The 27,299-nt window shown below is 37.5% G+C and overlaps 1 protein-coding gene, 1 long non-coding RNA gene and 1 pseudogene across 2 annotated transcripts; 2 read left to right on the top strand and 1 right to left on the bottom strand.

The window, feature by feature from the left end:
• The first annotated feature begins 4,383 nt into the window (after window positions 1-4,383).
• LOC121782027 lies at window positions 4,384-12,145 on the top strand. The gene is made up of 3 exons (XR_006046235.1): window positions 4,384-10,941; window positions 11,069-11,295; window positions 11,759-12,145. It is a non-coding gene; the product is annotated as an uncharacterized LOC121782027 (long non-coding RNA).
• A 56-nt stretch (window positions 12,146-12,201) lies between these two features.
• On the bottom strand, window positions 12,202-14,806 carry LOC121782023 (annotated as a pseudogene).
• An 11,559-nt stretch (window positions 14,807-26,365) lies between these two features.
• On the top strand, window positions 26,366-27,299 carry LOC121781373 (B3 domain-containing protein REM1-like). The gene is made up of 3 exons (XM_042179123.1): window positions 26,366-26,431; window positions 26,522-26,786; window positions 26,866-27,299. Exons 1-3 carry the CDS (start codon window positions 26,366-26,368, stop codon window positions 27,297-27,299), a joined length of 765 nt encoding a protein of 254 aa, XP_042035057.1.

Genomic DNA, 27,299 nt, shown 5'->3' with positions numbered 1-27,299 from the left:
CACACAAAGTGACAAATGACAAAAAACACTATACAAATATCTAAATTTAATAGGCATTTTATGAGAGATATATAACAAAGACATATTCAATAAAAACACGTGTAAGATGGGGAGAAATCTTATCTCATAAAGGAAATCAAAATCAAATAAATTGTAGCTTTTCATACTACCTTTAGTGTCCACAATCTTATATCATGACGCAAATTATTTTGTCACAATCTTATCCTATGAATATCATCGCTCAAACACTATCATTTTACTTAATTAAAATTTTAACATTTCTTGAATATATGTACTATGCAAGTTTAGAGAATTTTTTTTTCTTTCATCCAAAATAAAATTATAATAAAATTTTATATAGTTATACTATATTAATAATAACTTATAAAAAAAACTAAATGTCCCAATTAAAAAATACTTAAATTGCAACAAATATTATTATGAGCAAACAAATATAAAAATAATTGTTTTTTCACAATTAATATATTCATTTTTGCCAAATTTAAATTCAATACAGGAAAATATACCTAAACATGATAAAATAAACTAAGAAAAATTAAAAAATACTTAAAAATTTTATCGTCCCTCTTGAGTTGAAGTAACACCAAATTTATGATCTAATATCAAGAAAATAAAATAAAAGGAGGGAATATGAGTAATCAAAGTTAACTCAATTCTAACTATATACTATGAAGTATATAGTTAGAGTTCGATGGTGAGGCAGCCCACTTCCCTTGACCGATGGTGAGGCAGCCCACTTCCCTTGATTTATGGTATTTCAAACTCATATTTCTCCTATTAAAATGAGGCAGCCCACTTCCCTTGATTGATTAAATAATAAAGTACAACATATAATGAATACATAGAAAATAAGAATTCAAAGCAATGTAAAGATTTACAAAAACAGAAATGTACTTATCTTGTGTCATTCTAAATGGAGAATTCACTACATTTCAATGAATGAAACATTTCAAATTAGGCAAACAATTTTATACAATTTTAATTTATGACTTAAGTGGAGTAAAAATAATAAAATTTAAGATAAAGAGAAGATGTGTGACTAATAATAAAAAAATATCAATTAATTAAAATAATGTACAAATAAAGAAAATATGTGTAGGTAAAGATCTAAAGTTATTACTTTATAAATTTAAATTAATTACAATGGCATTTATGTAAGTTTCTAGAAAATTCCCCCCTTTATATATGCACATATATTTAAAACATTAAATGGAATAGAATACAATGTTTAATGTTATTTTCAAGAAGCAAAAGATAGTGAATTAAACGCATATTTATATTGTATTTTCTCTTTTTCGTTTCTTCCTTCTTCTTTTTTTTAATCTACATTTAATTTTTTTTACTTTTATAGTGTACTACAGTACTATTTTAGTAATTTATTAAAAAATATTCGTGTAATTAACAGCTTTCTTACCAATCATTTTAAGATTGATGATTAATAGTGTACTTTCATATTTTTATTTCTTTATCCATATTTTAAACACTTTTATATTCTTTTAAATACTAAATTGTGTAGAATTTTTGTATAGGTTTATCTTTAATAATTACTTTCTTATGAGTATTTTTTAAGATTGACGACTTCATATACAAAAATGATGTGCCAAGCTTTGAAGCTTTTAAACATCAATTATAAAAATGATTAATACTTTCGAATATTCAAGAATTCCTCCCACTCACTTGCGTCGCCTTCCTCACCCGTTAGCTGCCATGCCTGCTCAGCTGCGTCCCCAGCGATTCCCTCCATTCAATGACGTACCCAGAAAATCCAATCCATGTGGTTGAAAAATAATTAATAAATATAATATATGTAAATAATTATTATATATTATATTAGTAAAATTTAAATATTGCATTATTTTTTTATTTTCAAGGTAATTAATAAATGTGAGTAACATATTTTTTAAAATAGAAAAAACACATAAAAAACTTTATAAAATTTAGTTGTTTAGACTGTTATAATTTTTTTTTAATGTTTCATGTATCATTTATATGATCTATATATGCTTTTGCTAACGTCTAAGTTAGCAACTTAAGAAAAGTTAGCAACGGATCACATCGGTCTTATATTTTAAATCTATAAGTTATTAGGATTTTATTTAATTTAGTTCATTAGGATATGGTTTATTTTCCGAATTAAAGTAGATTTTTTGCAGCACACATATTACATAAAGTTGGCAATTATGTACGAGTAGTGTGGTGTAACATTACTGTTACACGAAATAGAAGGGGCTGCATCATTATTATCTTTTATAATTTTTGTAAATGCTTTCATATATAGACCTCTATACAAGAGTTCTTTTGGTTGAAGAAGGATATTGAGATTTTGAGCTGTGTTGAATGGCATTCTGACCGATCGAGGTTCCCAATTTTGGTTGACCGATCTTACATTCAGCTAATTTCTGTATGTAACTTTAGGTTCCCAATTTCTAAAGCTTGACGTGAGTGACGTGTTTCTAAAAACACAATTTTCGCATAATTTATGACAAGGGTCGCAGAAGTGGTCGAGCCTCATCAGAGCAGCTCGGCTCAAACCGGTCATCCATTTTTCCGGTTACGGTTTTAGACATAACCTAAGAGAGCATTTGCATTGTTTCAAGATCGGTTTTTGGTTGTTGATGCGTTCAATTTATCACATACAGAGTGAGAGTTTAAATTGTCTTATAATAATTGAAGTTAGTAAGTACTAGTATATTGATCTTGTTACTTATATTTGTCTTTAACTTTAATGGTCCAAGATCACATGCAATATTTATTTCTAAATCAAATCAATCAATTCGACGTACATATTTGGTTGAGGTGTCCAAATCATAATGACCAAATTGATCAGGTCATTTTAGAGTGTACACGCCCTTGAATGTCATCAAAGTTGGCCCGGCCATCGTTTGTGGCTTTCTTGTGGCCCTCCGCAATGGTAAATGAACAAAATTAACAATAACAATAAGGGCCACGAAATGTGGCCATCTCCAAAAAAAATATTAATTTGTTTGCTTTTTTTAATTATATTTTTTAATTTAACTATATTAAATTTTATAAGACTAATAATTTGGAAAATAAACATAATTTAATAAAGTTACGAATTAAAGACAAATTTTCGTCGTACTATAGATAGATGAAAATTCTACAACGAAAATTTTTAAACACAAAAAAAAACATCAAAAGATAAAAAAAACGCCACCGCCTTCTACTCGGTGGCGTCATCGGAATCCGGCACATCTTCTTCACCACCTTCTCCCCCGCCGCCACCACCCCCACTGCCACTAGCTTCGCCCGTCTCCGACCCATCGATCCACCCCAACTTCGACCTCAATCTAATAATGAGGTCGTAGCACATCTTCTTGGTGAGAGGGTCTGTCGACTTCTCGTACAATGACAAGTTATCCCCAAGTTGCTTCATCATCTGCACCTCCAGTGTTTGAGCCAACGCCGCGGTCGGTGATGGACGCGGTACCGACACGCTCGCAGCAGAGACTTGGGATGCGGTTTTAGCTTCCCGGATGGCGGATTGTTGGCCCTGCGGGCGTTGGCGCCTCGACATTGTAGAGGGGGGCTCATCCAACGCATCGTCATTCAGGTCGAATGCACGTGTGTCGCTACCACTGCTATAGGTGCCGTCGGCACGGAGTTTTGTCCGCTTCCCGGTGGGACCGGCCTCATCATCGCAGATCGCCTTGAATTGAGGGCGGTCTCAGAGAAGCATATATTCATTCCAGTAGGTGCACTTAGGCCAGTGTTAATTACCATTGGGGAATCACCATCTCTACCTTGCATTTTTTGTAGAATGTTAATTAGGGATTGGAAGTGTAAAATGAAGTGGAAAAAATGAAAATGGAAGTGCATATATATAAAAAAAATCGAAAAAAAAAATTCCCGCGGCCCAGCCGCGTTTCGTGGCTCGCTGCAGTGGAGGGCCGCGGCTCTCTCGTGGCTCTTGGCCCTCAGCCGCAAAACGTGGCTCTCTGCAGTGGGGGCCGCGGGCCGCGGCTCCCCCACTGTGGACACTCTTAGTTAATGGTCCAAGATCACATGCAATATTAATTTCTACATCAAATCAATCAATTCGGCATACATATTTGGTTGAGTTGTCCAAGTCATAATGACCAAATTGATCGGGTCATTTTTATTGGATGCATACCTTCAATAAAATTATTATGAGAAAGAAAGAAAGAAATCCACTTTAGAGTAGAGTTTACTTTACAGCCTATTTGAAAATTGGGAATCTAAGGGCTCATTTGTTTTCCATGACGGTCTAACCTATGTTACAATATTGTAAACTCCAATCTCATGTTTAGGGTTGGAGTTAGTAATCACATACATTTGTTTGTTTGTACATACACGAGATCGTATCTCACGTTTGTAAACACTCTGTTTGGCGGTCTAACCTATGTTACAATATTGTAAACTCCAATCTCATGTTTAGGGTTGGAGTTAGTAATCACATACATTTGTTTGTTTGTACATACACGAGATCGTATCTCACTTTTGTAAACACTCTGTTTGGTATGAGGTAGCCAAACTGTAGATACACACATAAATGCACAAATTTATCCTCATTAATATTTCATAATTCCCAGATTGTCCTCATTCCTCCATTTTTGGGGCTGAACTAAAATTTTCGCACTAACCCTAACATGTGTGAAGAAGGTTGATGAGATGATGAACTCCTCTTCCACGACATCTTTTCCTCAGCAAAACACTTGATGAGATGATGGACCTTGTCTCTATTCCGCTGCTCTTGCATTAGATAATTGACCTGCGTCTGAGCTCTCTCAAGCTCTGCGTGCAGCGCTGACACCACCGACATATGTGAAGAAGGCTGGTCTGCCTGATGAGCCCAAATGCAGCTGATGATTTCAGCTACTCTTTCGACATGGTCAGAGTGTTATTTACATTCTAAGGCGACTCCTACCTCCACTGACCGATTCACTCGAAGTCGGGGCCTCGACCAGACTCTCAATCTGCAAGCCATGTTCATACTCAGGCAGTTGATGTATAGGATAATATTGAATTTCACCTCTCTGCACAACATATTTGATGGGGAAAAAAGAAGAGTACCTCCATATCAAATTGAGCATATTTTTACCTCCGTGAAATCGATGGTGTCTTCTTCTCACTAGCTATGCTGTCATCATGACCTGAAGATGTTTCTCGAAGACTTTGATTGATTTGATAGGTAGGCAAACCGGAACCACGAATCCATCATTGTAGCCTAAGTACCATGCCACTTGAATATTACCGGCCGCCCAATAAATTCCTTTAGACACCCCACCGTACGCGGCAGGGCCCCACCCAACGTCCATTTGCTTGAAACCCACGTGCATCAAATTCGACACCATATAAGTGTTAGCAGCCGTCGAATTAGGCCGATATGGATCATAAAGGTAAGTTCTCTTCGTCTTCCCCAATCGCTTCCGCTATGGATCATAAAGGTAAGTTTTCGATCCATTATGTTTATGGTTAATACGTGAAATACATGATGTTCGAAGATCTTGCTTTATTTATATTCAATTATGTATTATTGAATATATGATGATAAATAATTTCCAACATGTGGTATCAGAGCATGGTTGAGAACTCATGTATTTTCGTATTATTGAAAACCATATTGTTTGAATGTATTTTTTTTTGATAAATTACTGTTAATTGAATCGACTGTTTTTAAAATATGTTTCAAGCATATTATGACTTCAAATTTGATGAATTGTGTATTACGTATTTGTGAATTCAATATATGCATATGACTAGTTGAACCTTTATGTTTTGATTCGGATGTTTTCATGGAAAACTGTTTCTGCCTGAATATTTATTTTATTCACATGATTTGATTATGTATTGCCTGAATATCTCACGGCGTGGCAGTGAGATATTTGAATTGGTAAATTTAGTTTATTCGCATAATATATTTGTGAATTGTATTGGTTTAATTACTTTATCTTTATGAATTGAAGGTTGTTTATTTTGCGTGATTATGAAATTACATGAAATATGCGTATGCAGTAGTGTATACTTACAATTAAAAATGGCTATTAAACTGAATGATGGTTATTTGATGCCATAGATTCGAGAGAATATGTTATACATTAAGTGTATGTTTTGAATCTTGTTGTGCACGGCATCATAGGTTTTGGATATTTTTTTTAATTGATGAATTGTCAATTCATATTTGTATGCTCACTACCGAGAATTAATGGTTTCCATGTTTGAAATATTTGTTCCCAAATTGATTCTATTTATCTATATGGAATTGATTTGGGTATATTGATTGTGTATACTGTATGTAAATTATGTTTGAATGTGTGTATGGATGAATTGAGATTTCAATTAAATGTTTCATGATTATGAATCTATCGAGACGGTGGAATAAATGATTACATATATAATTCAATTTATGTTTTAATGTATACAATCATGATTATATTATGTTTATTTTGCAATCACCAAAGTGAGGCAAAATAAGTAAAGTCTATAATTAAATTCATATGAAAATTTGTTTAAGCAATTAATCACTATACATTTATGATTATATTATGTTTATTTTACCATCACCAAAGTGAGATAAAATAATAGAAGTTTATAATCAAATTAAGTGAAAATCTGCTTAAACAATTAATCATTATACATTATTGATTATATAATGTTTATTTTACAATCATCAAAGTGAGGTAAAATAAGAAGAGTTTATAATCAAGTTAATATGAAAATCTATGTATGCAATTAATCATCATGCTTGTTGTGGCTATTCATTATCTAAATAGTTTGTTTGTCATAAAAGGTCTAGATTCCCAAAGGAAATAGTCTTTGCGACATAATGAACACTAATGGAGTTAATAATTTAAATTGGTGTCGATTACCCAAAGGTAATGCCAATTTATTATTACTCAATTGTTGAACTAAGATATGGATATTAAAAGCATGATTTTTATTATTGTATGAAGACTACCCAAAGGAGTTTTCATAATTGCCTCATGATATGGGTTTTCAAATTAATGTTCGTGTTATTATTCAAAGCTTTTATATGTGAGCATTCATCTCTTAATTGCTCCTATAATGTAAAAACATATTTTTTTCTACTAGTATGTTTACCTCAATCGTTCCCCAACTTAATGGAACTAACTTCTTTGAGCGTGCATCTCATGCTCACATTGCAACCGAAGGAGCATCTAAAGGATAATATTCATTCGAATTTATCATTCTTATGGCATAAAGGAACTGGATCATATTTCCAGTGAAAGAATTAAGAGGCTTATAAAGGATAATATTCATTCGAATTTAGACTTTACAAGCATTACCGTCTGTGAGGATTGTATTAAATGTAAACAAACCAAACACAATACTATGAATGCCACAAGAAGCAATGAGCTCCTTAAAATTATACATACAGATATTTGCAGACCTTTTGGTATTCCGACTTTTGGTGGAGAAAAAATATTTTATCACCTTTATTGACGATTTTTTCGCGTTATGGATTTATTTATTGCAAGAAAAATCTCAGGCACAGTTGAACATTTTATGACTGAGGTTGAAAGGCAATTAAATAGAAAGGTGAAAATTATTCGATCTGATAGAGGTGGTGAATTTTACGGTCGTACCACTAAAATAAGTCAATTACATGAACCTTTTGCCAAATACTTAGAAAAGCATGGCATTTATGCTTAATATACTATGCCAAGTACGCCTCAGCAGAATGATGTTGTTGAGAGACGAAACCGAACTCTCATGAAAATGGTTAGAAGTATGATAATTCTACCTTACCCATAACGTTGTGAATTTATGCTCTTAGAACCGCTATTTATGTATTAAACCGGGTTTCTAGTAAGGTTGTACCAAAGACTCCCTTATGAACTTTGGACATGTAGAAAACCAAGTTTGCAGCACCTTCATGTTTGGGGTTGTCCAGCGGAAACTAGAGTATAATCTTTGCAAGAAAAGAAATTGGATTTTAGACAGTTAGTGGTTATTTTATGGGTTACCAGAAAAAATCCAAAGGGTATATAGGTTTTATTGTCCTAATGATAACATGAGAATTGTAGAAACTGGAAATATATGATTCTTTGAGAATGGTGAGATCAGTGGGAGTTTTAACACTCATAATGCGGTCATTAGTGAAATAAGGGTAGATTTCCCTCTTCCCTCATTTCCTTAAAAATTAAGTGTGCCAAATATTGTTGAATAGCCTAACAATATTGAACATTTGAATGACCAACCACTTAATGATGATGCCAAAGTCATTGAACATAGGTGTGGAAGAAGCACCTCCAGAAGTGCCACTAAGGCGTTCTCAACGAGAACGAGGATCGGCCATTTCTGATGACTATTTGGTTTATCTCCAAGAATCTGAATGTGATATAGGAATACGCAACGATCCAGTTTCATATTCACTAGCCATTAAAAGTCATAATTCTAATGAATGGGTTGATGCCATGATAGAAGAGTTGAAATCTATGGATTTTAATGAAGGCTGAGACCTTGTCGCATTGCCTGATGGACACAAGTGCATTGGGTGTAAATGGGTCTTCAAGACCAAATTCGACATGAACGGTTTAATCGAAAGATTTAAAGCCAGACTTGTTGCCAAAGGTTACACTCAGAAAGATGGTGTTGATTATAAATAGACCTTCTCTCCCGTATCAAAGAAGGACTCACTTAGAATTATTTTGGCACTTGTAGCCCATTTTGACTTGGAACTGCATCAAATGGATGTGAAAACTGTTTTCTGAATGGTGATTTGAAAGAAGAAGTCTACATGGAACAACATGAAGGCTTCATTAAGAAAGGGAATGAACATTTAGTCTGCAAACTTAAGAAATCAATTTATGGACTGAAACAAGCTTCTCGACAATGGTATTTTAAATTCCATGACACTATTACTGCTTTTGGTTTTAAAGAAAACACCGTTGATCGGTGTATATACCTCAAGGTTAGTGGGAGCAAGTTCATATTTTTGGTTTTGTATGTTGATGCCATATTGCTTGCTAGTAGTGACCTTGGATTACTACATCGCTAAGAATTATCTCTCAAAAAATTCCAACATAAAAGATATGTGTGAGACATCCTACGTCATAGGGATAGAAATATCTCGTGACCAATCACGTGGACTTTTGGATTATCTCAGAAAACTATATAGATCGAATTTAGAGAGATATAGGATGAATGCATGTTCTCCAAGTGTTGTTCTAATTCATAAAGGTGACAAATTCAGTTTGAATCAATTAGAATGTAACGAGATGAAAAATATTTTTTATGCATCTATTGTGGGAAGTTTGATGTATGCTCAAGTCTGTACTACCAGACATTAGCTTTGCACTCGAAATGCTAGGTCGTTACCAAAGTAACCCTGACATTGAACACTGGAGAGCTGCAAAGATGAAATGAGATACTTAAAGGGGACAAAAGATTATATGCTCACATTTAGGAAATCTAATCAATTAGAAGTGATTAGATATTCTGATTCAGATTATGATTGATGTGTTGACTTTAGAAAATCGAATTTTGATTACATTCTTCTTATGGCTGGAGGAGCCATATCATGGAAAAGTGTAAAACAAAGTTCTAATTCAGCATTCACCATTAAAGCTGAATTTATGGCTTGCTTTGAAGCATTAATGATTGCAAAATTTTATTTCAGGCATTGGTATTGTCTCCTCAATATCCATGTCCTTGAAATTGTATTGTGATAATAGTGCAATTGTATCTTTCTGTAAGAATGCCAAGTATTCAAAGGAGCTAAACACATGGAATTAAAGTTTCTTGTCGTGAAAGATGAAGTTCGGGAACAAAGAATATCTATAGAACATATAAGCACACAACTTATGGTTGCTGATCCATTGACTAAGGCATTACCGCCTAAGACATTTATGGAACACGTTAACAGAATGGGTCTTGGGTATGGAGATGTCTAATCTTTATGTATCCATGTTGGTTCAGACACTTAAGTTATGGATATTTTGAATTCAATAAAGTTGTTTCTATTTTTCCTGCATAAACTTATTATTGATATGCATATATACGTTTTTAGTATTAATGCAGGAGGTCTTGAAATAAGACAATTATGGACATTGTGTCACTTATAGATTATATTGGTGCGGTTATTGGTGATGTAGTACATGGAAGGAACTATGTCGATTGAATGATATACGCCCGCCATGACCCGCATTAGTAGTCTCTCTAATATAATACTTATGTTTGCCAATGATGAAAGTATTTATAAAGTCCAATACTATGCGCGCCTTATGTTTATTATGTCTATTTTACTATGGCTCTGTCAAGTGTGACAAGTGGGAGAATCAAAAACTTTGTGTCCCACATGTTCGCCAAGTGGGAGAATGTAAGTTTTATGTCTCACATATGTGACATGTGATAGAATCCTAAATAGAATTGGATTTTGAATGTAATACATTAACTTGGTATAAGACACATTTTATCCTAATTAATTGACTATCAATTAATTATTGTCATTTATCAATTAATTAAATAATCATATTATATTTCTCCAATTATAAGGAATGAATTGGATTTATATATATGTGTCGATAGATTACATAGTCGTTATGGAATGAATATTTCATTCTTTGGCTATTAAGGAAAGAAACTTTCGTACATATTATTATGATTATATTAGAATTGATTGTGATCAATTAGTAGTATCAATTGATGGAAGATTATATTCTTGGTCAATAAGAAACGTCTATATTAATTTAATAGCCACTTTGATGGAAAGGGCATTAATGATTGATAATTAGGGTTTGTCCTCTCTCTGCCTATAAATACAAGTGTAGTGATCCCATCAAATTGCACACATTACAGAGAACACATAAACGAGGGAAAGAGAGAGAAACAAATCCTTGGAGTTGCGCCACTAAGCCAAAGAAAGACCGAGGAAGTTCTCTTCGTCTTCCCCAATCGCTTCCGCTATGGATCATAAAGGTAAGTTTTCGATCCATTATGTTTATGGTTAATACGTGAAATACATGATGTTCGAAGATCTTGCCTTATTTATATTCAATTATGTATTATTGAATATATGATGATAAATAATTTCCAACATTCACAGCCTAAGGACTCTTTCTTTCAGCCAAACAACAAACTTAGCAGCTTTCGGTTACAAGATGTGTATATGTATACACATGCTAAACCCCCTCGGTTACACTCTATCACACCAACGCCTTTCACTCAGTTAGATAGCAAATAAGAGGGCAAAGAGGATCAGGCTGTAGCAGGGAGCTCGGTGTAAACGTGACCAGAGGCTCACGGCCATCTTTTCCACTACACTCACGAGAGGTAACCTCAACTCTTGCATTTAGAGAAGCATCATAGGGATCACAGAGGACGTAGGTTCTAACATATTAAAGAAAATGGGTTGGAACGTAGTAAACACCAAGGATACTCCATAACCGAGAGAAAACACTAGGAGTTATAGCGACAACCAGTAGCTACAGGCTCAATCACAGTATCATCGAAATACTTTTAAGGAACCTGCAAGAACGTTGGCCGGTCCAGTGATCGTCGTGGAATGTGGCCATATTCCCAGTTCACACAGATCAGATATGGTATTTCATGAGAAGTTATATGACTGCAGTCTATTTTCAGAAAGAAATAACTGTTTTAGTGACCGGGAGTTATTTTCAGAAAAACCCCGCGTTCAATCAAGTTTGGCTGACAACCAAAAGAGAAATGTTTTCGGCATGAGCCCACTGAGTATATCAAGTACTCAGCCTTGCATATTGTTTTTCTTAATGTGCAGGTTGATCGGTCGAAGCAAAGGAGGTGTTGGGACAGAAATTTAAATAAGTAGGAAGATAGCTGATATAGTATGTTTTCATACATATTATATCGTTTTGGTACTCTTCCGCTGCGAGAATCTAGAATTTTCTTTAGAACAGACTATGCCCCAGAAATTACTCTGATTTGATATGGTTGTACTCTCTCTCGCATTTAGACAGTTTCTCTTGAATTGATTATCCATTCATGATGAGTTGACACTATTTAGTAAGTGTAGTCGCGAAATAGCTACACTTTCTTTGACTAGAGAGTTGTGGTCGTGACAGAAACGGATTTTATGAGATGTTGTTTTGTATATTAAGTGATTAGAAAAAATATACTTTTATATTATAAGTTGGAGATTCATGAATCGAGTCCCTTCATATCAACCTATTATATATTGCAAGATTCATTGCGACAATTAAATTACAAAATATTAGATCAAATACATTGCAACATGGCCGAGACACTGGCCATATTCATATCACGAAGATGAAGCTGTTGGAGCAGTAGTCATCATGACCTGAAGATGTTTCTCGAAGACTTTGATTGATTTGATAGGTAGGCAAACCGGAACCACGAATCCATCATTATAGCCTAAGTACCATGCCACTTGAATATTACCGGCCGCCCAATAAATTCCTTTAGACACCCCACCGTACGCGGCAGGGCCCCACCCAACGTCCATTTGCTTGAAACCCACGTGCATCAAATTCGACACCATATAAGTGTTAGCAGCCGTCGAATTAGGCCGATCTCGTCTCACCATTAGACCCACCACCGATCTCAAGTAATCACCAGTCGCAGCTTCTCGTTTTGCCTTCATCACCAACTCCACCGCGTAGTGTAGTGGATTCTTTGATAACTCACCTGCAGTCGTTACTGCCACCGGAAATGCTATAACGTTTCCATAGTACCTGATACGTATTAATTAGGAATTAACGTCGTTTAAACAAAAATAACGGAATGTACTAAACTAAAACATGAATGAAACTTTTTGTATTATTTATGTAAACCTTAAACTTTTTGTACTGATATGAAACAAAGGAGAAATGTACGAAATGTGTATCTACACCCTATTTTGGATTAATATGGCTAAAATTAGATGAAGTGAAATAGATAATCGTATCATTACCCGATTGGAAGGGGTGGGTTTATTTGCTTTCGGTTATCCGTTACCACCGAGAATCTAATCTCTTCGTCAGGATTAGGAGACAGGGCGATTATCTGGCAGCGCCACACGCAGCCTGCCACGATATCGAATTTGGAGCAGTGCTGAAGATGTGGTGGCAGGCTGCGGCGGAGGGCGGAGATTTGGGCAGAGCTAAAATAGAAGGAGCGCTCCACCATCTGATCAAGTGGGGCATGTGTTCCACCACTTACACCGGTTGCGACATCATATTCACAATGTGCGAACGACACGCGTGGAGGTTCCATGGCGGTTAGAAGATGCCGTTCCCAAACTGGTCAAATAGAAGGGGATGACGCTCCGCGAGCAAGTTCACCCACGGCGGACATAAATTGGGAAATGCCGATACCGTCGCACATTGTGTGATTGAAACAGTTTGAAAATATAAATCCCCCACATTTCAGTCGTGTAACCTGTAAAATGTCGTTTTATACATAATTAGACAATTAATAAAAAAAATGAAACTTCATTATTTTCAAATCTTATTAGACTGATCAGAATTTCACTGAGCTTCATTATTTGAATGAGTATTAACCTTAAATATTTAGGATAAGATAATACACTATCTCACATAGGGGTAGAAAGAAATGCTGAAATATAGATATAGTGAATTTGTCATGCCTAAAAAATAACAAAAATATCAAATTTTTGGTATACAGTGATGTTCGGTATGGTATATACCTTGTCAAAATATCTCTGTACACTAATTATATAAATTTTCATATATTGCGGTATATGCATACCGAAAATTCGATATACACCATAAATTAAGGTATATACGTAATTTTAATACTCCATCCGTCCCGGCTAAGATGACACATTCTTTGGCCGGCACGTGATTTTATAAGTTATTGGTTAATGTGTTTAATTGGAAAGAGGAAAGGTGGGTGAAGGTATTAAAATAGAGAGAGAAAGAAAGATGAATATTTTTAAAGGACTGAAAAAAATTGTTGGGTGTATTAATTGGAGAGAAAAATATTCCAAAAAAGGAAATGTGTCACCTTAGTTCGGACAAACTAAAAGGAAAATGTGTCATCTTAAGCGGAACGGGGGGAGTATATGATATCAATATATGTCATGAATACTATATACTATATTTGTTTCACGTTACATATATTTCGATATAATAGTATTTCGATATGTTATTTGGCATATGGTATAGTATTGTATACTGAATTTCGGTATTATATACTGACGATACGGTACAATACCGGTGCTGAAAATGTTTAATGTTGAAACTAGGGTATGGAATAAGTAGTAATTAACTTAATTTTTGCTATAGTTAATTGTGATATGGGATAAGTAGTAATTGATATGGCATATGAGAATCTGAAATGTGAGGTATAGACTCCATTCTCCTTATCAAAAAGATAAAAAAAAAAATTGTACCTGAATGAGCATAAGTGGAATATCACCCAACATTCCAAGCTTGTTTGGCACATCAAGAGTAATGTCATCCAAATTGGGGAAGGGTGGATAAAGGGCATCATCCTCTCCGAAATGTTGTAGCGTCAGATCTGCATCGGCCTCGGAGAACAACACCCCTTGTCCGGTGCATTCGACCACGAGCCTCCGACCAGTGTGTTCCCTCAACCGCCCGGCCAACGGGTAATAAAAGACCAAGGCTTTGGCAATAGCATCACGAATAATCTTGACTGGATCTTTCCCTTCCATGGATGGATTCTTTTTGTAGAAATTTATTGTTGTAACATATGTTCTAAGGATGGTCTGGTCATCTATATCAGAGAGATGTTTGAATTCATTTGGTGTGGACTTTGTTGGAGAAAGCAGTTCAGCCGTTTTTTTAATAACACTCAATGCTAATCTTTTGGTTGATGCCATCATGCCTTTTTGGTAACAAAACCCTTAATATGCATATTTATAGGACATTTGGCTCGTATCATTGTTCATTACTAGAGGTCGTGTTTATTCTTATCTTGTTCGATTGTTCTTTTCAAAAAACTTGGCATTTGACAATATGTCTTGACCAGTCTTCAAAATGCTAAGATTACATTGTCTTATGATTATCCATCTCATCATCAACAATGTGCCTAGCTTGATTGAAAATAAAATTAATTAATTTTTTTCTGTCCTAGCTATATTGTATTTCATCATTATCTTTATCTAATCGAAACTCATAAACCTAACACACTGTGCCCTTTTGCAGTTTCTTGTAAAATTAAAACCGTTTTAATTGCTTCCCTTATCTACTAGTACAATATTATTTTAATGTTATTTCACGTTTTTTATTTGGTAGTACTACTGAGTCATGCTAGTTGTTGCATAATAATTTGGCCTCGCTCGAGTCATAATCTGGATTGTCACTTTACCTAACAAATTGATGTGACAATGTTACTGTAAATTGGAAATTACTAACTCTAGTTAAGTTCCATTTTGAATATGAAGCAAATTGCGATTGTATGTGCAAATGAAACAATGCAAGAACACGAATTATGTGGTTCGATCTTATTCAACAACACACCCAAGGAATTACAACTACAATGTGATGCAAATAGGATAAAACAAGATTTCAGTTACAATGCATAACTAGGAATAATAAACACCTTAGGGTGCGTTTGATTGCCCTGAGAGGGTGAGATGAGATAGGGTAGATGTATTGGGTTTTGCATGATATGGCTGATAGGCCTTATCTCATTCGGCCGTTTGATTGCCCTGAAAAAGTTCGTAAGATACGTTATTGACTCAACTTATTTTTACACAAGTGATACCCGCAAGTGTACGGGGCTAGTGTAGCAATTAGTAAGCAAGAGTATCGTATCCCACAGAGACAATTTCGTATCAACTTAACTACCACGAACAAAGATTAACTACTATCTAGACAATCAAGAAGCGTTTGGTTTGTTCTAACAACTAATAAAAGCATATAATAAGCAAATAATAACTAAGAACACGGAGACACGGTGAGAAAATATAATATGGAGAAAATTGCAGAACTCAAGGATCCGATGCACAATTCTAAGCTCTTATCCAATCGATTTGCCTTACCTTTTGGTGTCTCTAGAGTTACTAAGCCGACCACAATTATAGATTAAACCCCCTCCCGAGGTGAAAAACCTGTAGATTAGGTGCTAGGATCAAAGTCCCCTTCTAATCCTAAACTCCTAACTCCCAAAAGCTCGATTAGGTCAATGACCTCACTCAAAACCTCAACTCTCCCGAGTTATATTGTATTAAGGTGTGAATTATTCTTATTTCCGGATTAATTATTTCATCTCCCGATTAATCTAATTAATCCTACACAATCAAGTGGTGATCAAGCAATTGAAAGGAATAAACTCAAGAACAATCAAATAACTACAAGAGCAAGGCAAGAACAAAATCAATCGGATAAAAACTATGAAATTAGTGCATCATCACCAAGAATTCTACAAGAAAAGTTTAGCTACTCATGTTCATAAAGGAAGCCATGTTCAACACAAAGTAATCCATCAAAAACATAAAATAAAGATACTAAATACTCCTGTAATATCGATCTATGGAGTGAAGCTTCAATCTTTCGATGTGGACTCTTCAATCTTCAAATCTCTCTCTCCAAAGTGTTCTTGAGGGTATTTGTGTGTGTAGGGGCGGTAGGTGTGGAATAGAATGAACCCTAGGCTTCTTCTCCTCTTAATCCCCATCAAAAATCGCGTTTTTGGCATAAAAATACGCCAAAATAACGTACCCGGCCGGGTGGAATTATAAAGGGTAAAATTCACCCGGCCAGGTGATGATTTTCGACCAGTTTCTGCTCAATTTGTGACACCCGGCCGGGTGAATTTACAGGGTAATAATTCCACCCGGCCGGGTGATTTTCTGGACAGCGCAGTGTTCGTAAAACGGCCATAACTTCTTCTACGGGACTCCGATTGAGGCGTTTAAGATACCCACGTGAAGCTCTTTCGAAGACGAAGAGAATGATGTGCATTGAGGGTTGGTTGGACTTCAAAATCTCCAGTAAAATTGTCTCAAACCAAGACTGCTGCACATCCACCTATTTTGCACCTTTTTTCTACACATTCTTAACAAAATGGTCAACATACCAACATAATAGAGAAGTAGATATAAACACGCCTAATAATAGATGAAATATGATCAAATTCATACCAAACCACCCTCTAAAACCATGTAAAATCTAAGTGTGTCAACTCCCCCAAACTTACAAAATTGCTAGTCCTCGAGCAATGAAGAAAAAGAACTAAAAGAAGACTTGGATTTAAAAGGGTTTTAGACATCATCATCGTCTCAAAGAATATGGAATAAAGGAGCATATCACAATACAAATTCCTTCATGTTAAGCTGTCGAATGCACTTTTACTACTAACTCGTATATCACCTTGGATTCATGCTTCACTCGGGATGTATATATATGTGTGTATATTCACCTCACTAAAAAGTGTATAAGATATCAAGTAGTCACTCAAATCAAGCAAAAATGCATGGTTTACCATAAGCTTGCTCAATGTCTGACCTCTCCTCTACCTCGTGTGACAATAAATCAAGAGTCTGAAAGGTCTTTTATTTAGGTTATAATGTAGGCTCTTTGGTAAGGTGAGGAAATATTTGGCTAAAGTGACTGAAATTCCCAAAACGTAAAATCCCGAGAAATCGCAACAATCAACTTTTATCTTCAGTCATTCTCAAAACACTTCTCGATAATAACTAGACTTTGTCTAATTTCTTCCCAACTTCCAAAGACCTCAAATTATTCTCTATATACAATTTTTTTTCCTTTCTTCTTTTTCCTTTTTTCTTCTTTCTTCTTTTTCCTTTTTTTTCTTTTTTTTTCTTTTTTTTTTCTTTTTCGTTCATGTTTTTTTTTCTAAGTACAAACTCCACCAACCTTTTTCAATTATACTTTCTCAACTCTTCTTTTTAAATCTCAACAAATTTAGAGTCTAGGATTCTCAATCCACTTGATTAGCTTGACAAAAGAAAAGGCTTAAGGCTCAAACTTGGCTAACAAGGGTGTTATATACTAAGGTTAGTGTTTAGGTAAAAATGAGGCTAACAACGATGGCCTAACATCTTCCCCTATATTTAAGGTCACTATGTAGACTCAAGAAGACCAGGAGCAAGTTCTAGAAACACATGCACAATTGATGATAAAACACACATGAAAGAATTGAAGGCTCAAAAATCTCACTTGGGTAAATAGCATGAATCAAGGCAAACAAGCAATTCGTTACTTATGCACCCAATTACTCAAACTCTCAAGTCAATGGTCAAGTGATAGCTCAAAATGGATGGTTCTTTTATCATAGACGACTAGTCTTCACCCCAATTACTACCAAATTTTTTTTCAATTCAAGCCCAAAATTTTCAATCAATCACAACTAATCAATCTATAAAACAATAAAATAAGTACCTCATTAGTGTCCCTATCCACCATATCATCCCCCCAAACTTATTCAAAGCTATGCAAAGAATAAGTTTGAAAAGTTGGTGGAGAAGGGAGACTTACACGATATGCAAGCAACACAAAACACACCAAAAACAAACTGAAACGATAAAATTAAAAGTTACCTACTAGGGGTTACCTCCCCTATAGTGCCTTTGGTTATCGTCGTCGGCTCGACGTCCTCCATGAGCTGCATCATGTCACGCCATAACTGGTGGTGTTAGACTTTCTGTCAATATTGGAAGCATATGATCTAGCCAATCTCTTCTTCCACCAAGTATTTTTCAGAGCTCCATCAGAAATTTTGGCTTCCACTTTGGGTGAATTTTCAGCTTTTGTTTTCTTCACCTTCACTTTAGGATTTGATGTAGTCTCTTCTTTAAAAATTGATCCACCACATGAACCAAACATCCATTGCGGTAAAGAAAAATCCCCATATGTGGACTCAATTTCTTGTGCCTTTTGGACCTCTAAAACGTGCACAGCTTTGCACTCCTTCTTCATAACAAGTTTTTCTTCCTCACGACTCTTCATAGCATTGTAGATAGATATGATGTGACGTTTGTTGCCCATATGAAGAGTGACCTCTCCCTTTGCTACATCTATCAATGATTTTCCCGTTGCAAGGAATGGGCGCCCAAGGATAAGCGGTACATTCACGTCTTCTTCCATATCCAACACTACAAAATCGACGGGAAATATGAAGTCGTGTACCATCACAAGAACGTCCTCAACAATTCCTTTAGGATAGGTGATGGTTCTATCTGCCATTTGTAGCGTGATTGTTGTCGGCTTGAGAGTGCCGATCTTCATCTTTCTGAAAAACGATAATGGCATCAAATTTATGCTCGCCCCCAGATCACAAAGTGCCTTTGTCTGTCTGTCATTTCCAATGACGCATGAGATGTTGAAACTCCCAGGATCTTTAAGCTTGGCCGGTAGCTTTTTCTGAATTATGGCACTACAGTTTTCAGATATGTTCACCGTCTCATAGTCAGTCCACTTCTTCTTCTTGGAGAGCACATCTTTTAGAAAATTTGCATATGTAGGCATTTGTTGTAACGCCTCTACCAATGAGATGTTGATGTTCACTTTTCTAAATATGTCAAGAAATCGAGAGAAGTCATCATCTAGTTTCTTCTTCTGCACACGCTGTGGAAATGGAATCTTAACCTCAGCAGGGGGTGCAGGTATCACGGTGCTTGCCTTGGGAGGTGACACCTCTTCCACTGGTTCTTCTTCTTCCACTGTCTCATCTTGAGAGATTTTCTCCTTCTCTGCAGGCATGGTTGGGCCTTCATAACTCTTTCCACTTCTCAGATTAATGGCCTTGCAATCCTTACAGTCTTTAGGATTTACAACTGTTTGCGAAGGAAATTGTCCTGGTTGATGCTGAATACCCACAGCCTGTGAAATCTGGCTTATCTGGTTATCGATGCTCTTCATGTGAATATTCAAGTCATTCACATTAGCTTCAACCTACACTAGCCTTTTGTTGGAGTCTTTCATGCACTCTCCCGTTTGTTTCATAAAAGCCATTAACACATCTTTTAACTCATCATTCTTCGGTTCTTTGATTTGGCCATCTGATACCTGGAATCCGGGTGGTGGTTGCAGGGCATTATTCGGGTTCCCGTAGGACAAGTTGGGATGCACCTTGTTCCCATAGTGGTTGTAATTGCCTCCTCCTTGGTTGGGGCGGTAATTGTTGAAATTTCTGTTGTTGCCACCTTGATGAACGTAGTTCACATCTTCGACTCCTTGTTGCATCTCAGTCCCAACCTGACTCGTTCCCATATACCCAAGCTTGTCAGTTATGAATTCCAGCTGCTTGGATATTGCATCCATCCTATCATTATCGGAGGTGGATGCCACCCTATAAGATCTGCCTCTGTCGTTTCTCCATCCATCATCATTTGAAGCCACCCTCTCAATCACTTCAAGTGCTTCTGCTTCCCCCAATTTCAAGAGAGATCCTCCGGCGCTCATGTTTAGTTCACGCATTGCTTCCAGCGTGCCTCCCCTGTAGAAGGTTAAGATCTGTTGTCCCGGAGTTAGCCCGTGATTGGGGCATCTTCTCATCAGCTGCTTGAACCTTTTCCACGCCTCAATGATATTCTCCTGAGGGTGCATCTTGTATTGAATGACCTCAGCTTGGCGTTTGAGTGCCTCGCTAGGTGGATAGTATTTCTCCAAGAACAGCTCCACCATTGCATCCCATGTGGGCACAGAGTTAGGACCCATGCTGTCATACCAGTCCTTTGCATCATCCTTCAAAGAGAATGGGAATAATCTGAGGCGAACTTGCTCATCTGTGACCCCGTTCGCCTTCACTGTATTGCTGATCTGTATAAACTTGGTGAGGTGCTTGTTGGCATCTTCTGAGCCTGTCCCACCAAATGCATTTGCTTCTGCCCTGTCTATCAACCCCAGCCTCAATTCGAAACTGTTGGCCGCTATCCCCGCATTGTTGACAGGGGGATTAGTGACCTGTCTGTAGGCAAACTGATTCTGTACGGGCACTGGCCTCACGTTCTGCTCATCCAATTGCCTCTGCATATCAGCCAACTGCAGACGGAGTGCACGAATGACAGGATCCTCATTGTTGTTCTCCTCCCCGTTATCCATTAGAATTGGGGAATGAGGCTCGTACTGGATAGGTGATGGAGGTGGAGATGGAGTGGGTGATGGAGTTCTCTGAATAGGAGAAGGTAGTCGCCTATGAGCGGGTGAAGAAACCCGATTCCTTTGGTTTAACCTTCTCTGTGCGTTCCTCCTTCTGTTGGTTGCTTCGATCTCGGGATCGATAGGCTCTAAAGGTGGACCTTTAGAACGCGTGTGCATACAACCTGAACAAGGAAACACATCTATTAGAGCACTCAAAATAAAAAGTAAAAATAAAGCAAGTAAAATCTAGACTAGTAATCTCAATTATTATCACGATATTAAGCTATAATGACACACAATTGTCCCCGGCAACGGCGCCAAAAACTTGACTCAACTTATTTTTACACAAGTGATACCCGCAAGTGTACGGGGCTAGTGTAGCAATTAGTAAGCAAGAGTATCGTATCCCACAGAGACAATTTCGTATCAACTTAACTACCACGAATAAAGATTAACTACTATCTAGACAATCAAGAAGCGTTTGGTTTGTTCTAACAACTAATAAAAGCATATAATAAGCAAATAATAACTAAGAACACGGAGACACGGTGAGAAAATATAATATGGAGAAAATTGCAGAACTCAAGGATCCGATGCACAATTCTAAGCTCTTATCCAATCGATTTGCCTTACCTTTTGGTGTCTCTAGAGTTACTAAGCCGACCACAATTATAGATTAAACCCCCTCCCGAGGTGAAAAACCTGTAGATTAGGTGCTAGGATCGAAGTCCCCTTCTAATCCTAAACTCCTAACTCCCAAAAGCTCGATTAGGTCAATGACCTCACTCAAAACCTCAACTCTCCCGAGTTATATTGTATTAAGGTGTGAATTATTCTTATTTCCGGATTAATTATTTCATCTCCCGATTAATCTAATTAATCCTACACAATCAAGTGGTGATCAAGCAATTGAAAGGAATAAACTCAAGAACAATCAAATAACTACAAGAGCAAGGCAAGAGCAAAATCAATCGGATAAAAACTATGACATTAGTGCATCATCACCAAGAATTCTACAAGAAAAGTTTAGCTACTCATGTTCATAAAGGAAGCCATGTTCAACACAAAGTAATCCATCAAAAATATAAAATAAAGATACTAAATACTCCTGTAAGATCGATCTATGGAGTGAAGCTTCAATCTTTCGATGTGGACTCTTCAATCTTCAAATCTCTCTCTCTCCAAAGTGTTCTTGAGGGTATTTGTGTGTGTAGGGGCGGTAGGTGTGGAATAGAACGAACCCTAGGCTTCTTCTCCTCTTAATCCCCATCAAAAATCGCTTTTTTGGCATAAAAATACGCCAAAATAACGTACCCGGCCGGGTGGAATTATAAAGGGTAAAATTCACCCGACCGGGTGATGATTTTCGACCAGTTTCTGCTCAATTTGCGACACCCGGCCGGGTGAATTTACAGGGTAATAATTCCACCCGGCCGGGTGATTTTCTGGATAGCGCAGTGTTCGTAAAACGGCCATAACTTCTTCTACGGGGCTCCAATTGAGGCGTTTAAGATACCCACGCGAAGCTCTTTCGAAGACGAAGAGAATGATTTGCATTGAGGGTTGATTGGACTTCAAAATCTCCAGTAAAATTGTCTCAAACCAAGACTGCTGCACATCCTCCTATTTTGCACCTTTTTTCTACACATTCTTAACAAAATGGTCAACATACCAACATAATAGAGAAGTAGATATAAACACGCCTAATAATAGACGAAATATGATCAAATTCATACCAAACCACCCTCTAAAACCATGTAAAATCTAAGTGTGTCAGTTATCTTGTTTTTGATTTGTCATTCGAGAAATTATGATAACAGGCATATTTGCCTATTTTGTCCTCCAAAACCTTTTACATTTCCAATTTCGCCCTTGAACCCTAAATCATCTGTATATCGAATTCAATCAGGCGCCCAAAATGTATTTCCCGCGCCAGTCATTGTTATTCCTTCATTAAGCTGAAGATTTCAGGCGCCCAAAACCTTCTGCGAAATCCCCTCTTCTCTACCCGAAGATTTCCAGACTTCAGGTGTGTATTCCTTTCAACATCATTTTATAGAATGTATGATATAAGCCGATTGGTTTGACTATATGAAATTAAGTTTCCCATGGCCTAAATTCTGTATGATTCAGTCGGTATTTGTGTCGGTTTACCTCACGGATTCAATGACAGATTAAGCATAAATTTTACCGTGTAATACCTGCAGTTGTGTAGATCTGATTGGTATTGGTGTCGGCCTAAATTATTTTGCCTTGTTATACCTGCAGTTGTGTCGATTTGATTTAGGCGGTATTGGTGTCGTCCTAAATTATATTGCCTTGTAATACCTGCAGTTGTGCAGATTTATTGGTATGGCCTCTCCGCTCAATGACGGTATCGACAACAATGGTAGTCCAGATGGTAATAATGTATTTGTTTTATGTAGCTCTTACTATGCATACAATTAAATTAGATAGTCAGTTGATTAGTGCATTCCCGCAATAGGTAGTAACGATTTGTATCCGAACAGGAACTCAAAAGCTGATAGGTCGAGACGCATATGGTCGGTTTGTGAGGAGGAGATCCTAATGGCAACACCGAAAGATTTGGCAGCTAACGGATGGAAATCCGACAACGGGTTTCGCTCTGGGTACCTCGTTCGCGCGAGGGAGGCGATAAAGAGTGAATTTCCAAATACCGATACCATGCCACACCCCCACATATACTCGAAAATAACCACTTGGAAGAGGAATTATGGATCACTCAAGATGATGCTTAACCACAGCGGCATTGGCTTCAATTCGGATGGTACATACCGAATTGAATGCGATGATGAGCAGTGGGCTCTATTTTGCAAGGTATGTACTGTGAAATTGGATGTAATTTTTGTAAACGGTATTTTTCATGCGTGCATTCGATCTGGAACAGATTATATCCACTTGATAATGGACTCCATAACTTTTGATATGTGTGATGTGATCGTTTGTATCCAGAAAGATCGACATGCCAAGTACATGAGGAACAAATCGTGGCCTCAATATGAAGACTGGAAGGAGGTTTTTGGTCAGGACCGTGCCGATGGTGAACGTGGTGTAGACGTTGCTGCTGCTGTGGGCACAATATACGGGAATACAAATGCAACTCCAGTCGATGATGTCATATCCCCCCACATGACCTTTGCAGAGCTATTTCCTGATGAGCCAATCCCGGACGGGATCCTTCCAGAGATGATCGATGACAGCCAATCTGTCACCGAGGGTGGAGTACCTGGATCTGCTGCTAGTGTTGATGTCGGGCCAGGAGCAGGGGCCGGGGTGTGTCCAGCACCCGCGGTGGGGGCTTGCTCTGGCTCTGCATCCGGGGCAGGCCTCAAGGTTACCAATAAGATTGTCAAGAAGCGAAAAGTCGAAGACAAGATGGATGGCGTGCTAACTCTCATGGGACAGATTCACACCCACACAAATGAGCGTTTGAAAGAAATTTCCAAGAGGATAGGCTACTAGTTCGATCTAAGCAACAAGAGGGCTGAGGTATATGAGCAATTGAAAGGTATTCCAGGTTTATCTCTTAAACTACAGTTCTATGTTTGTAAGAAGCTTGTTAAAGAAACCGAGCTTCTTGACCTGTTTCGGGGTTTGCCTGTAACTGCCCGTGCAGCGTTTGTGTTCGATCTCTTGGAAACCGACAACATGTTGTAAAGCTGCTCTGACCGACGTTATGGTTGCTGTTGTTTAGTATTTTGTGGTGTAGAAGTTGGTTGTTATCTTTTGCTAATAGTAATGTTGAACCTCTTGTGTATCTGGATTTCTATTCATTTGGCAACAACCATTCAGCATCTGCTTTTGTATGGAACATGATTTTTACTCTACGATTCCTTGTGGCAAAACGGCTCTTTGATTTTCATATTTGTAATATTAGACTATAAATTTTGTTATGAACGCAAACATCCAAGTTCCACATAAATGCTTACCGGAGACATAAACGCAATATCGAACATAATCATCAAACATTCGACATCCGTTCAAGGATTGTCTTTATATTATATTTTAATGACCCATTAAATCTTACAACCATGCTCTGCATCGTGGGTGAAAACAAAAACTTCGTATATCGAATGGCATTAAGGGTGCAATGTAACATCACTTCGGCAAATGCCGCCACGATGGTGCCGACATCGGGGATGTGACTTCATCGGAGTCGGAGGGTGAATAAATTGGCTGAACCCGATTTGGTGCGTCTGGGACGTCGGAATCAGAAAGCACTATGACCTCCGCACTATTGTCTGAAATTGTTATTACCTCTTGAGGGAATTCTACCTTGACGTCGAATGGGCCAAAGAAGCTCGCAAGAAGGCTGAAATCTGGTTCGTCCCGATAAAAATATGTCGCGGCCGAAGCATCCCGCTGCCATGCAAGATTACGAAAGAAGATATAGTTACGGTTTCAATAAATTCGCTCAAGTTCAGAAATAATGTTATAATTATGTAGTAAGACCAACCTTGAATATAAAATTCCACGTCGAATCCGAGGCAACAACGATCCTGTGTTGAGGATTCCACTGGACACCGTTTGTCTTCACCAATTTTTTGAAACTTATGTACCTAGCCTTCAACAATTTAATACGACCTGCTATGTCGTCCGTTGTAAGATCCATTCCAAACGGATGCATAATCACATCACGGACATTGCGGAGTACATCTTCAGGCACATTGCCATCTTCCCATTCACGTCCGCGCCTCAACGTGATTAGCATTGAAAGAAGCATGGCATCCATCTCTGGCGTCCACTTACCCTTGTAGAAGAACACTGCTTGTGGAGGAATTATGAAGTTCATTGTGTATAGTGTTTTAGGCTTTTCAATGGATGATATAATGTTGTAGAGGCTGGTTCTTATACGTTTTACACAACCATTATCAATACCATTTACATTCGACAAGTGTTTATGATTTATGGTTGAGCAATAAATAAATTATAGCTTGCCTAGCTTAGTTTGTAGAGAAGATATGGAGGCAGGTATGAAGATTTTAATGTGCCCCACTTGTAATAAATCTAGTATAAGCAAGTGTAATGCATATACTTCCAAAGCAACCGCCCCAAACTCATTCAATACCGTCTGCACCCTCTGCAAATGTACTAGCTATGGCGTGAGGGGTTTACCATTGCAGTCAATGCATGGATATAACCAAAAGCTACGGAGCCTTGTATTGTATAAGAAGATGGCAGCTTTGGGGCAGTGTAGTGGCTAATCAAATCCAATAACAGTAAACAGTCACATGCGCGGTTGAGGGGTGTTAAATACACTACTTCAATCTCGTCAAAAGCCATCCGAATATCAGCATACATTCCCTACATCCATGGATTACTTCAGACTTCCTTCGTTCATGAAGAAGATCTCTATAGAGCACTGCTTGACTGAGTTGGTATATTTTTCAAACTTATGTTCTGTTCAGAAATTTATGTCGTCGTTGGTTAGACCAAAAATTAAGTAGTTGTCTCTTATATCTGTGTAGCGCATTCCACCCGAATTTGTGGCTCTTCATGCAGCGCAACTACCTTTCGACTGTCGTCTCGTCATGCCTAGTGGACAGAGCTGGCAGGTGAGGCTGTTAAACATTGCGAGTGGTTGCCATTTTCACACTGGCTGGTCGGAGTTTCGGCTCGCTAACAACATTATTCACGATGACGTGCTTACATTCACTATGGTCGACGCGGGCATATTTCATGTGAAGCGGTATAACCCCAGGACGGGATGTCCTCGATTGAGTGATTTACAAGGTGCGTTTACGAAGATCTCGCTTAACCTATATTGTTGTCACTGACTTTACTTTGTTGTGATACATTAAAATATGAGAAGAAGACGAATACGGCGGCTCCGACCACAGTGATTCCCCGGACGTCAATACGTCGGACGACTATGTGCCATCAGACACGGAGGGGGGCGACTCATCGGAAGAGGACGATTATGCGCCGGATCCCGGGGTTTTGGATGATGGTTGCCCAACTTTCACTGTAACCATGGACAGGTCGAACATCTCTCGATCTTTGGAGATTCCGATGGCCTTTTGGCGCCGCCACATTCGGATGAATTCTCTGCAATACCCGGTTTACTTCAACATGAACGGAGACTCTTGGTTCATCGTTATCGACCACAGTGACACAAACATTTGGGTGAAACGCGGTTGGAGACGATTCAAAGAGGCTAACAACATCGTGGTTGGTACTCGCTGCCACTTCAAACTCATTGATCGGAATGAGGTCCAGTTTTATGTGTGGTTTGATCGGGAATAA

This window comes from Salvia splendens, chromosome 20, assembly GCF_004379255.2.
Source record: "Salvia splendens isolate huo1 chromosome 20, SspV2, whole genome shotgun sequence".
NCBI classification, from domain to species: Eukaryota; Viridiplantae; Streptophyta; class Magnoliopsida; order Lamiales; family Lamiaceae; genus Salvia; species Salvia splendens.
The sequence above is the reverse complement of the archived record's forward strand: the minus strand, read 5'-3'. Positions and strand labels throughout refer to the sequence as shown.